This window comes from Oncorhynchus mykiss, chromosome 7, assembly GCF_057628025.1.
Source record: "Oncorhynchus mykiss isolate SJ-2025 chromosome 7, ASM5762802v1, whole genome shotgun sequence".
In the NCBI taxonomy this organism is placed as follows: Eukaryota; Metazoa; Chordata; class Actinopteri; order Salmoniformes; family Salmonidae; genus Oncorhynchus; species Oncorhynchus mykiss.
In genome coordinates this window covers 71,601,849-71,616,142 of record NC_143028.1, presented here as the reverse complement: position 1 = coordinate 71,616,142, position 14,294 = coordinate 71,601,849, and the positions used below count along the sequence as shown (strand labels likewise).

The window sequence follows — 14,294 nt, the reverse complement described above, 5'->3', positions numbered from 1 at the left end:
TGAATTTAAGTTAATCTCTACTGCTGCAATGTTAGTTTGACCTCATGAGGATTATCACCCGGCAGAGTGCAGTTCCGTTGCTTTAGCAGGGAGTCATGGTTAAAATTGGATCATTGAACCAGGTGGCCTTCTCCCCACCCAAGGGAAAGAATGGAACTGATAGGAATTGATTTGTCAAATCTCATGATATTTGTCAGACAGCAATAATAAATAAAAAAATGGTTTGTGACTAAACAATGTTTGAAACTAAACATACATATTTTATCTTAAATTGTCTTTTAGACCTAGCAAACAAGAGTACTTCTCACGGTTGTGCTGCCAATCATTTATATCCAAATCTTCAGTCATCTTTTTACAGTAATTGATTAGTTCAATGATTTCATGGACGCACTCAAAAACATTCTGGTCAGTTTGTATTCAGATGTTGCATTCCCACGGCTGCTACCAAAGGAAATTAGGTCACCTATGGAGGGTGTGTGTGTGTCAGTCACCAAAAGGGTTGAGTTCAAAATGGGTTATGACTGCTTCCCAAATGGAATACTATTCCCTATATAGTGCACTACTGTTGTAGAGCTCTAAATGGGAAAAAGTGTGCCATTTGGGATTTACCTAGTTCTTCTTCCTAGAACAGAAAGAGTGAATAGCGAGAGGACTACTGCACATTTAAAAGAGAAACAGTGAATGATAAAAGGACTACTGTACCTTTAAAAGAGTAACAGTGAATGAAGAGAGGACTACTGTACCTTTAAAAGAGTAACAGTGAATGAAGAGAGGACTACTGTACCTTTAAAAGACTAACAGTGAATGAAGAGAAGGCCACTGTACCCTTAAGAAATAAACAGTGAATGAGGAGGGGGTGGGAGGAGGGGGGGGTCCTGGGCCTCACAACCAATGGAGAGGTACACATTGTACAGAGACAAAGGTTACCTCACAAATGGCACCCTCTTACCTCTATAACCCGCTACTTTTGACCAGGGCCCATCAAAATCTAAAATCATATCAGAGTTTTGTCTTATGCACAGGATACAGTGGTGTGTAAACTGTACAATTAAATGTTTACTGGTCTGGCAATAGGGGTCTGGTCAAAAGTAGTGCACTGTCTATGTAGGGATAGAATGTAATTTGGGACTCACCCAGAGACAGAGACAGACAGTCTGTCGACATGTAGGCCGGATGCTCATATTTCGCCTTATCAGGCTTGCCATGAATGGGCAAAATGTGACCATGTGCTGACAAGCAGAGACAAAACTGGTGCGCTTTGGGGGAATTTTCCTCTTGTAATCACTGTATGATCTGAATAACCTTTATTGGTTTCTTGGTAATAGATTATCTCAATGGTGTTTTTTGGTCTGAATAGAAGGTCATTGGGTTATTAAGATCTCCGTGGGAGAGGTCCATCATCACAGATCAGTCCTGGAAGGCAATGGTGTTGCTGATAACAGACTGCATAGACTTTTACTGAAATACCTCCCACATAAACAATGTAAAACATAATAGACGCTGCCCCCTAATAGTAGAATCTATACATTGCCATATTCATGCTATCTATGGTTTATAAACAAATCTCAACCTAATTGGATAAAACAAATGTTTTAAATTGGGTGTTGGATGAAATGCAATGTGGAATCCAATAGAAATGACAGATTTATTAGTTAAGGCGAAACAAAACAACTATGTTGACAAAGTGATGGCAATACCATTATAGAATAGAGCTTATATAACGATTCATCCAATTATAGCCTTATAAGATGTCAGAGATGTTGTCATTTCAATATGTAAAAACACTGGTGACATAAGACTTAATCATGTAGCTAGAATAAACATTTGGAATATTCTCTTGACAAATCCAGTCATATGATTGAATATAATTGTTGAAACAAGCCTATGTAATGATGATGTAGTATGTGTCCCAAATTGTACTTTATTCCCTACATTATACACTACTTTTGACCATAGGTCCTGGTCAAAAGTGGTGCACTATATAGGCCAGGGAATAGGATGCCATTTGGGACGTAAACCCCAGCTTTTAACGCTATCTCACTCAGCTGTGCAAACACAACTATCTTCCATTGAACAGACAGTGATCAGTAATGTAGTAGATCTACACTTGATAAATCTGATATACTCATATTATGAGTACATCAAAGTTATCAAGTGTAGACCTACTACATTACTCACTGGACTATTACAGTCACAGTTTGGAATGAATGCATTAGAGGTTGATAATGTCATCTCTGTCATAATGTCATCTCCTTAATGTCATGTTCATCCAATAATGTCAGGGGTGAACCATTATCCCATCTTATCAAATCAATGTTTATTGGTCGTGTAGGCAACACAGATTTGCAGATGTTATTGCACGTGCAGCGAAAATACTTGTGTTTAGAGGTTATTCTCCTGGCACCAGTCCGCCAGGGTTCTCACCTCCTCCGTGTAGGCTGTCTCATCGCTGTCTCATCGCTGTTGGTAATCACCCCTGTTGTGCCAGAAGAAGCCTTATAGAGATGCTTTGCAATCGGAACTGTCTATAGGCCTATGGTCATTTATGATCATTTCAATTAATATAGAACATAATTCTTGGTCTTACATTGTGAAACAACAATTCATTTCCAACTGAAATGCAGCTAGCCTTTTGATTCGGAACCTGGGCACCCTTGAAAATGACCATTTCCTTCAGCTGATTTTTCAGTAGGCTACTTTACCTCATAAGTTTGCTATTCATTTTATAATTACATGTATTAAAAGTACATTTCTTCTTTGAGAAGTTTTTGGTACAAGATGATGCTGACAGACATGGAAGCTCTGCTTCTAGCTCCTAAGTCCAAGCATTTAACTACACCCACAATAACATCTGCCAAATATGTGTATGTGACCAATAACGTTTGATTTGATCTTCCCAAGTGCACTGCTCCATGGTATGATTAGCCTAATGAACACGCAAGTGAAATGACTTGGGACTGGTTTTCCAATGTTAGGCTATATTTGTGCGTGTATACGGCTTTAGATCATAGTCCTAACAATTGTTTTGAAGGTTCAAGCCTATAAGTCTATTGTTCAATCAGATGGTGTGATTAACAAGTCATTACTGCAGTGCCAGTGACAATTGTATAAAGTAACAGATGGTCTTTACTGCCACTTTGTGGTCGTCAATAGATGGTGCAGGTCTCAATATTCTCTCCATCATAGGTTTAAATGTCGGATTGCGTCCTTTTCTCTCTCTAAAAAAATGGTTGTATTATCTACTGGAAAACATAGATTTTGGAATGAAAATGTCTTGCATTTCATGGTATTGGGGTAGGCCTAACGGGTGTAAAAATAGACTACTAGTGCAAAGTCATTCGAAAAGACGCATGATCTCGCAAATGATTAATAGGCTAATAATCAATGTTATCGAACATTCAGTTTGCAACGCATTATAAAGAGGTATAATATGTAAAATATATATATATATATATATATATATATATATATATATATATATATATAAAGAAATATTCGTTTACAATCTGATAGGTTACTGGAAGCAGAAGATGATCCATTATATTGTAATGAAACAGCAGGGAGCAGGTCTGGAGTTGTACCTAGAAACTAAGCCAAGACCTCTGGCTACTGTAATCGTCTCAACATGTATGCAAGTATGACCTCACAATGTTGCACATGTGCCATTTGAGTTCGTAGCTATGGTAACTTTTAAAAGCACCAATTAAAAACAACATTTATTTTCAAACTATTCGTGGTGCAAGACGGCAATGCATTAGACCGAGCAGGTAAGAAATTAAGTTTGAATAAAGTAGGCCTAATGAACACCGTCGGTTGGTCAGAGAGTTGAGCTTCTGTGAAATGAGCTTCGCCGTGCATGTTTTGAACACTGCATCGAAAGCCTAGCCCTTCTGTACATTTGCACAATGTTTTTAGTAGAGGAAGAGGCGAAGCGAGAGTGATAACTGGGCCCCAAATCTGTCTTGTCCAGCAGGTTACGGTTTTTAGTTGTTTCGCTCAACAACCGATTAGTTTTTGTATGGAGGTCAGTGAGTGTCGAATTTGGTCCACAAAAAAATGTAATGGCGTATTTGATCGAATAGAAGTGCCGTACTGCTTACGTTGTTACGAGTGTACCGGATAGCTAGCTAAGTACGACACGTGACATCCCGGTTACTTTGAGAAAAAATATTTTTTATTGGAGTTGTGCCTATTGTTCACATGCTTATTTGCCCTTTCATTGGCTAGAAGGGTCCCACCTGATCTCGACTCCTCCTGACTGCCTCCCATTTTCGAAGGCATTTATTTTAATTGTTAGAGCAGCCGTTTGAGTATCTGGTCAATAGTGTAACGACCCTGGGTTTATGAGCGCGGAAATCAACCCCGCCGCACGAGCATGCTTTTGCGGCACAGTCGATAGCGCGCTGGACCTCGGGCTAGAAGGTCGCGGGTTCGAGACCTGCACCCTGCTGTTTCATTACAATATAATGGATCATCTTCTGCTTCCAGTATATGATCAGACCTATCAGATATGAATTGTCTGGATACCGTCTCAGTCATTTGAGGAGTGAAGATTAATATATTTTTAACTGGGAGAATTTCCTGGTGCTACTGTAGCTAAGAATTAATCATGACTGAAAATCTATTAGCCTACAATTTGATGAGCAGGCATAGGCCATAGCCTACAGATTCAGTCAAATATTGGCAGACTGACCCTTGCATGAATCACTATTTCTTTTAAAATACAGTACCACTCAAAAGGGGTTTTCTTTATTTTTACTATTTTCTACATTGTAGATTAATAGTGAAGACATCAAAACTATGAAATAACACATTGAATCATGTAGTAACCAAAAAAGTGTTAAACAAATCAAAATAAATATTTTAGATTCTTCAAAGTAGTCACGCTTTGCCTTGATGACAGCTTTGCACAGTCTTGGCATTCTCTCAACCAGCTTCATGAGGAATGTTTTTTTAACAATCTTGAAGTAGTTCCCACATATGCTAAGCACTTGTTGGTTGCTTTTCCTTCACTCTGCGGTCCAACTCATCCCAAACCATCTCAATTGGTTTGAGGTCGGGTGATTGTGGAGGCCAGGTCATCTGATGCAGCACTCCATCACTCTCCTTCCTGGTCAAATAGCCCTTATACACCTGGAGGTGTTTTGGGTCATTGTCCTGTTGAAAAACAAATGATAGTCCCACTAAGCGCAAACCAGGTGGGATGGTGTATCGCTGCAGAATGTGTTCCCTGAATTCTAAGTAAATCACTGACAGTGTCACTAGCAAAGCACCATCACACCTCCTCCTCCATGCTTCACAGTGGGAACCACTCATGCATTCACCGACTCTGCGTCTCACAAAGACAGAGGTTGGAACCAAAAATCTCAAATTCGGACTCATCAGACCAAAGGACAGATTTCCACCAGTCTAATGTTCATTGCTCGAAAAAGTCTCTTTTTCTTATTTGTGTCCTTCAGTAGTGGTTTATTTGCAGCAATTCGACCACAAATGCCTGATTCACACAGTCTCCTCTGAACAGTTGATGTTGAGGTGTGTCTGTTACTTGAACGCTGAAGCTTTTTTTGGGCTGCAATCTGAGGTGCAGTTAACTCTAACGAACTGATCCTCTGCAGCAGATTTAAGTCTGGGTCTTCCTTTCCTGTGGTGGTCCTCATGAGAGCCAGTTTCATCATAGCACTTGATGGTTTTTGCGACTGCATTTGAAGAAACTTTCAAATTAACTGACCTTCATGTCTTAAATTAATGATGGACTGTCGTTTCTCTTTGCTTATTTGAGCTGTTGTTGCCATAATATGGACTTGTCTTTTACAGGGCTATCTTTTGTATACCACCCCTACTTGGTCACAACACAACTGATTGGTTCAAACACATTAAGAAGGAAAGAAATTCCAGAAATGAACTTTTAACGAGGCAAACCTGTTAATTGAAATGCATTCCAGGTGCCTACCTCTTGAATGTGGTTGAGAGAATGCCAAGAGTGTGCAAAGCTGTCATCAAGGCAAAGGGTGGCTACTTTGAAGAATCTCAAATAAAAAAATGTCATTTGTTTAACACTTTTTTTGGTTACTACATGATTCCATATGTGTTATTTCATAGTTTTGATGTCTTCACTGTTATTATACAATGTAGAAAATAGTTTTTAAAAATAAGAAACCCCCTTGAATGAATAGGTGTGTCCAAACTTTTGACTGGTACTGTACATTGAAATTGAAAAATCTTTTGGTGTTTACATGTGTATTTGTTTAACTTGTTACTTTATTCCTAGTTATTTGTACTGTACATTTCTATTTCAATTACCTTGTGCCCTTGCACATTGACTCAGTACTGGTACCCTGTGTATAAGTTATTGTTACTCTTTGTTTATTTATTATTACTTTTATTATTACATATTTTTCAAAGTACCCTGCAATCACACCTGCAACCCTGTACATGTGACTGTTAAATCATCTGAATCTGTTATTTCTCTATTTTCTTTCTCAAAGCATTGTTGGGAAGGGCCCAAAAGTAAACATTTCACTGTTATTCCACACCTGTTGTTTACGAAGTATGTGACAAATAACATTTGATTTGATTTGACATACAACTGCACAGGACCAAGCATCAAAAAATCTCAACTGAAATTGAGATTTTTCACTTCAAAGTCAAAAATGTCCTGGACTAAATGATAAAAAATTCTGATGAATTTAGTTGGAGGCAGTTATTCTCATTTACTGTATAATGTATCTCACATGTGGTAAGTTGCAGGTGCCTACAGGGGAAAAATAACAATTCAACCAGTTTTGAAAAGATTAAACAGAACATTCTGCTCCATTCAACTGTGCCAATATATTTGACCGCATCGATCTGTAAATAGCGATTTCATTGTATTTTTCATTTATTCAGACATGTTTTTACCAACAAGCTGTCAATGTATTATTTAATTTCCTTTTGGATTTCATTTAGCAATTTTTGTTCAAGCAGGTAAAAAAAATGTTTTTTTATTAAAAGGCCAAACATTGTCCAACTTACTTTCGGTCTTGCTGTATTTGTTTTGAGGGCGGAAAAACATTAACGTTGATCATTGGCTAGGCCTACTTCTTACCTGCTATACATGTGTTAAAGGGCTCTGTTTGGTCTAGCCTATATCTCAGTCTGACCTTTGGATCTGGAATTTTTCACACTCCTTCTATACAACTGGAGCTCTCCAATATTTTGAATGTGAAACATGCTGGCATGCAATTGTGATGGAAATTATCATGTTAAAGGGAAAGAAAAATTCTACCATTTGTACAAAAAATCATCAAAAAGAAAACACTAATATATCTTGATAAGATAAGCATTCTTACTTACTTACTTACTTACTGACTTTCAACTCCCTGAGTCAATACATGTTAGAATCACCTTTGGCAGGGATCACAGCTGTGAGTCTTTCTAGGTATGTCTCGAAGAGTTTTCCACACCTGGATTGTGCAACATTTGCCCATTATTATTTTTTTAATAGTTCAAGTTTTGTCTAATTGGTTGTTCATTGCTAGAGAACCATTTCAGGTGTTTTTATAGATTTAAAATCAGATTACAGTCAAAACTGTAACTCGCCCACTCAGACACATTCACTGTTATTGGTAAGCAACTCCAGTGTACATTTGGTCTTGTGTTTTAGGTTATTGTCCTGCTGAAAGGTGAATTAATCTCAAAGTGTCTGGTGGAAAGCAGACTGAACCAGGTTTCCCTCTAGGATTTTGCCTGTGCTTATCTCCATTCCATTTTTTTTTATCCTGAAAATCTCCCCAGTCCTCAACAATTACAAGCATACACATAACATGACGCAGCGACCACTATGCTTGAAAATATGGAGAGTGGTACTCAGTAATGTGCTGTATTGGATTTATCCCAAACATATCACTTTGTATTCAGGAGAAAAAGTTAATTGCTTTGCCACATTTTTTTGCAGTATTACTTTAGTGCCTTTTTGCAAATGGGATGCATGTCTTGGAATATTTTTATTCTTTACAGGTTTCCTTCTTTTCCCTATGTCAATTAGGTTAGTATTGCGAGTAATTATAATATAGTTTATCCATCCTGTTTTCTCCTATCAAATCCATTAAACTCTGTACCTGTTTTGAAGTCACCATTGGCCTCATGGTGAAATCCCTGAGCGGTTTCCTTCCTCTCTGGCAACTGAGTTAGGAAGGATCAGTGGTGTAAAGTACTTAAGTAAAAATACTTTAAAGTGCTACTTAAGTAGCGTTGGGGAGTATCTGGACTTTACTTGACTATTTATATTTTTGAAAACTTTTGCTTCACTACATTCCTAAAGAAAAATATTTACTTTTTACTCCACACATTTTCCCTGACACCCAAAAGTACTCGTTACATTTTGAATGATTAAAAATGGTCCAATTCGCATACTTATCAAGAGAACATCCATGGTCATCCTTACTGCCTCTGATCTGCCAGACTCATTAAACACAAATGCTTAATCTGTAAAGTATGTCTGAGTGGTGGAGTGAGCCCCTGGCTATCTGTAAAGTATGTCTGAGTGGTGGAGTGTGCCCCTGGCTATCTGTAAAGTATGTCTGAGTGGTGGAGTGTGCCCCTGGCTATCTGTAAAGTATGTCTGAGTGGTGGAGTGTGCCCCTGGCTATCTGTAAAGTATGTCTGAGTGGTGGAGTGTGCCCCTGGCTATCTGTAAAGTATGTCTGAGTGGTGGAGTGTGCCCCTGGCTATCTGTAAAGTATGTCTGAGTGGTGGAGTGTGCCCCTGGCTATCTGTAAAGTATGTCTGAGTGGTGGAGTGTGCCCCTGACCATCTGTAAAGTATGTCTGAGTGGTGGAGTGTGCCCCTGGCTATCTGTAAAGTATGTCTGAGTGGTGGAGTGTGCCCCTGGCTATCTGTAAAGTATGTCTGAGTGGTGGAGTGTGCCCCTGGCTATCTGTAAAGTATGTCTGAGTGGTGGAGTGTGCCCCTGACCATCTGTAAAGTATGTCTGAGTGGTGGAGTGTGCCCCTGGCTATCTGTAAAGTATGTCTGAGTGGTGGAGTGTGCCCCTGGCTATCTGTAAAGTATGTCTGAGTGGTGGAGTGTGCCCCTGGCTATCTGTAAAGTATGTCTGAGTGGTGGAGTGTGCCCCTGGCTATCTGTAAAGTATGTCTGAGTGGTGGAGTGTGCCCCTGGCTATCTGTAAAGTATGTCTGAGTGGTGGAGTGTGCCCCTGGCTATCTGTAAAGTATGTCTGAGTGGTGGAGTGTGCCCCTGGCTATCTGTAAAGTATGTCTGAGTGGTGGAGTGTGCCCCTGGCTATCTGTAAAGTATGTCTGAGTGGTGGAGTGTGCCCCTGGTTATCTGTAAAGTATGTCTGAGTGGTGGAGTGTGCCCCTGGCTATCTGTAAAGTATGTCTGAGTGGTGGAGTGAGCCCCTGGCTATCTGTAAAGTATGTCTGAGTGGTGGAGTGTGCCCCTGGCTATCTGTAAAGTATGTCTGAGTGGTGGAGTGTGCCCCTGGCTATCTGTAAAGTATGTCTGAGTGGTGGAGTGTGCCCCTGGCTATCTGTAAAGTATGTCTGAGTGGTGGAGTGTGCCCCTGGCTATCTGTAAAGTATGTCTGAGTGGTGGAGTGTGCCCCTGGCTATCTGTAAAGTATGTCTGAGTGGTGGAGTGTGCCCCTGACCATCTGTAAAGTATGTCTGAGTGGTGGAGTGTGCCCCTGGCTATCTGTAAAGTATGTCTGAGTGGTGGAGTGTGCCCCTGGCTATCTGTAAAGTATGTCTGAGTGGTGGAGTGTGCCCCTGACCATCTGTAAAGTATGTCTGAGTGGTGGAGTGTGCCCCTGACCATCTGTAAATTAAAATAACATGAACATTGTGCTGTCGGATTTGCTTAATATAAGGAATTTGAAATTATATATACATTTACTTTTGATACTTAAGTATATTTTAAACCAAATACTTTTAGACTTTTACTCAAGTAGTATTTTACTGGGTGACTTTCACTTTTATTCGAGTCATTTTCTATTACTTTTACTCAATTATGACTATTGGGTACTTTTTCCACCACTGGGAATGCTGCCTGTATCTTTGTTGTGACTGGGTGTGTTGGCACATGATCCAATGTGTAATTGATAACTTCACCATGCTCAAAGGGATATTCAATGTCTGATTTTTTGTTTTTACCAACCTACCAATAGGTGCCCTTCTTGGGACGCATTGGAAAACCTGCCTGGTCTTTGTGGTTGAATCTGTGTTTGAAATTCACTGCTCTACTGAGGGACCTTACATTTAATTGTGTGGGGTACAGAGATGAGGTAGTCATTAAAAAATCATGATAAACATTATTATTGCACACAGAGTGAGTCCATGTAACTTATTATGTGACGTGTTAAGCACATGTTTACTCCTGAACGTATTTAGGTTTACCATAACAAAGGGGTTGAATACTTCTTGATGCAAGAAATTTCATTTTTTTTCATTTTTTATTAATTTGTAGAAATTCCACTTTGACATTATGGGGTATTGTGTGTAGGCCAGTGACAAAAAAACATTCATTTAATCTATTTAAAATTCAGGCTGTAACAAGACAAAATGTGGAAAGAGTCTAGGGGTATGAATACTTTCTGAAGGCCCTGTACTTAGGCCTATTTCATGACCTCAAGCATTGTCTTAGGTCAGATGGCACGACAGCTTTTACGTTAGAATAACACCATCTGCCGGAAGACTGTGGATCTCTAGCCTATTAGTTTTTTCCCTTAATGTTGCATCATTTCAACTGTCAAGTGGTGAACCACAACATTTTTCTTTACAGGTTGACAGTTTGTGGCTTTTCTCTTGAAAGAAGAAGTCTCAAATCTGTCTTCAATGAAAAGCCTGAACAAAGAAATAACTAGCCAAGTTTGTTGTTGCTTATCAATCTTCAGAGTACATTCATTGTAAAGAAAAGTTTGTGGTCATATGCTTAAAAAAAGTAGGCGCCTGGCTAATGAAGTATACTTAAAAATAACAGAAAGTCCTGCACGCTGTGTATGCGTCCAATTACCACCTTTATTGACGATGTTTCCATCCACAGAAATCTTCTACAGGTCAAACGGGCTGAGTGCTCACATACACAATTATATATACACATTTCACCCATAGGTTAGAGTGTACAAGGTGGAAAATTGGTCAATGTGCCCTTGAGCAAGGCATTTAACCCTCATTTGCTCCAGGGGCGCCGTACTATTATAGCTGAACTTGTAAAACAACACATTTCACTGAACCTATCCGGTGTGTATGACAATAAAACATAATGTTTTTTTTCATTCAGTTTAATCTTTACATAAGAGAGAAAACATGTAGCTTGCCAAAGTAATACAGACAGATGTTTAATTATATGACGAAGGAAAATCTCCTTGTGTGTTTTGCAGCTGACATGAAAAGAATGATGACCCCCCCGAGCGATGACAGTGACGTAAGCGATCAGCGCCACCCCATGAAGACACGCTGCGCTGGTGGCCAGGGAGGAGACAGCCCCGGCATGGACCCGAAAAAATGGATCACCTTCAAAGACCTCCATGACCGGGTCACGCAGCTGCTCTCCACTAAGCTCAACTCCTGTAACATCAAGCAGTGCAAGTCCAAACTGGACATCCTCAGTAAGTGCTCCTATTACCTGGAGGTCATGCGCCAGGACACACTCCACCAACCAGACCCGCAGCAGAACTACCTGTCCAACTCCACCATCCTCCACCTCATCGATCCCTGGAAGTTCCAGCGGATGAAGAAGCTGGGCCACAGCCAGGTGCAGATCCAGCTGAGCCTGCTGGAAGAGCTCTACGAGCAGTTCTGTAAGGGCAAAGTGGAAATGGAGGCCATAGCCAGCCAGAGCGACTATGGCGATCAAGAGGTCGCCCACATAAATGGGAGGATAGCGCATCTCATTAAGGCGTTCACGGACTTTGACTCGACACTGATGCCCGGGGAGCTGCACACAAAGCACCGGCTCATCTCCGAGACGGGCAACGCCAAGGTGCCCCAGATCCATTTGAGGCTGTCCGTCAAAATGCCCGTGATGTTCAACACGTCACGCTCGGAGGCTCTGGCCGACTGCGCCCGGCTGCACTGGGAAATGGCCGGGCAGGAGCAGCAGGAGCCTGGGGAACAGTTTGAGATCCGCTACAAGCTCCTCCAGCCGACCAACACAGAGGAAGGGAACCAGCTAGGAACGGTGACCTGCAACTCCTACTGCATACAGGTCAACAACCTGTTGCCGCAAAGGTGCTACGAGTTCACAGTGAAGCGGGCTGACGCCTGCTGCCTGGTCTACGGGTTCTGGAATGACACCATGGTGCTCAGAACCATGCCACTATCCCCAGGGGGCTTCACCGGGAGCCAGGAGAAGAGGAGGAGGCTGTTCCCCTGGTAAAGGGCTAGCGTGGCGTGAGTGCATAGCAATATGAAAATAAAGACATTTTAATTTTTTTTATCTCTCTAATAAAATACATTGTCAAGATTTTGGGGATTCGAGCCTAGTCCTTTAATCATGATACAGAGCAAAACAAATATTGTCCTTGAGAATGTGTCTGATATGTTGTTATGACATTGTTATGTCATGTTATGCCACCTAGCCATATGGCCATACCAGACATAACTGTGGAGAGAGTGAAGAAGGTTTTTCATTTCCAATGGCAGCATAAACATGGACATTTCAATATAATAGCGGATGTCCATAATTATGGCGGCTCCCATGCACTTGTCACAAATGCCTTGTTCGCCGTATTGTACATTGATCTCTTTTTGTTTCTTTGCATTGTCTTTAGCAGAGTATACTGTACATGATCCCAATTTTAGCTCCAAGACCGTGGAATTAAAAATAAAAAACGATACAGTATATTGGCGTATTGAACCATGTTGTGCACCGTAGTTTCATAACTCTGTGGATTATGCTAAAACAATGAAGTCATATCTGAATCCCACTATCTTTACGCAATTTTGCCATTGCAGATGAAATACATTGTTGATACTTTGCGTTCAAGCAGTGCTTTGACGGTGAAGAAAACACCGTGCACTTTGTGTGGTATAGCATCTCTGTGGTCAGGGTTACTCACAATCAAACAATCTGATGTTTAACTTAATACACTGATGTTTAACGTAATACACTGTTTAACTTAATACACTGTGCTTATGCAATCATATAGGTTATTATTGTACTAACAATGACCTATATTAATTGGGTAACTAATGACTATGACCAGCTCGCCCAGCTACTCACTGGACCCAATGATAACTTGGTTACGCATGCCTCTCCCTAATGTCAATATGCCTTGTCCATTGCTGTTTTGGTTAGTAATTATTGCTTTATTTCACTGTAGGGCTTCTAGCCCTGCTCAATACTCCTTAGCTAACCCTTTAGTTCCACCTCCCACACATGCGGTGACCTCACCTGGTTTAAATTATGTTTCTAGAGACAATATCTCTCTCATCGTCACCCAATGCATAGGTTTACCTCCACTGTATTCACATCCTACCATACCTTTGTCTGTACATTATGCCTTGAATCTATTCTACCGTGCCCAGAAACCTGCTCCTTTTACTCTCTGTCCCGAACGTTCTAGATGACCAGTTCTTATAGCCTTTAGCTGTACCCTTATCCTACTCCTCCTCTGGCCCTCTGGTTATGTATAGGTTAATCCAGGCCCTGCAGTGCCTAGCTCCACTCCCATTCCCAGGCGCTCTCATTTGTTGACTTCTGTAACCGTAAAAGCCTTGATTTCATGAATGTTTACATTAGAAGCCTCCTCCCTAAATTTGTTTTATTCACTGCCTTAGCACACTCTGTCAACCCGGATGTCCTAGCCATGTCTGAATCCTGGTTTAGGAAGACCACCAAAAACCCTGAAATTTCCATTCCTAACTATAACATTTTCCAACAAGATAGAACTGCCAAAGGGGGCGGAGTTGCAATCTACTGCAGAGATAGCATACAGAGTTCTGTCTTACTATCCAGGTCTGTGTCCAAACAATTTGAGCTTCTACTTTTAAAAATCCACCTTTCCAGAAACAAGTCTCTCACCGTTGCCGCTTGCTATAGACCCCCCTCAGCCCCCAGCTGTGCCCTGGACACCATATGTGAATGTATTGCCCCCCATCTATCTTCAGAGTTTGTACTGTTAGATGACCTAAAATGGGACATTCTTAACACCCCGGCCGTCCTACAATCTATGCTTGATGCACTCAATCTCACACAAATTATCAATGAACCTACCAGGTATAACCCCAAATCTGTAAACACGGGCACCCTCATAGATATCATCCTAACAAACCTGCCCTCCAAATACACCCTAG

At 40.7% G+C, this 14,294-nt stretch overlaps 1 protein-coding gene across 1 annotated transcript; it reads left to right on the top strand.

Annotated features, from left to right (window-relative positions):
• Nucleotides 1–3,524: 3,524 nt before the first annotated feature.
• LOC110528532 (fibronectin type III domain-containing protein 11) lies at nucleotides 3,525–12,462 on the top strand. The gene is made up of 2 exons (XM_021610644.3): nucleotides 3,525–3,767; nucleotides 11,378–12,462. The coding sequence occupies exon 2, from the start codon at nucleotides 11,383–11,385 to the stop codon at nucleotides 12,373–12,375; it is 993 nt and encodes a 330-aa protein (XP_021466319.2). The 5' UTR covers nucleotides 3,525–3,767; nucleotides 11,378–11,382; the 3' UTR covers nucleotides 12,376–12,462.
• Nucleotides 12,463–14,294: the final 1,832 nt, after the last annotated feature.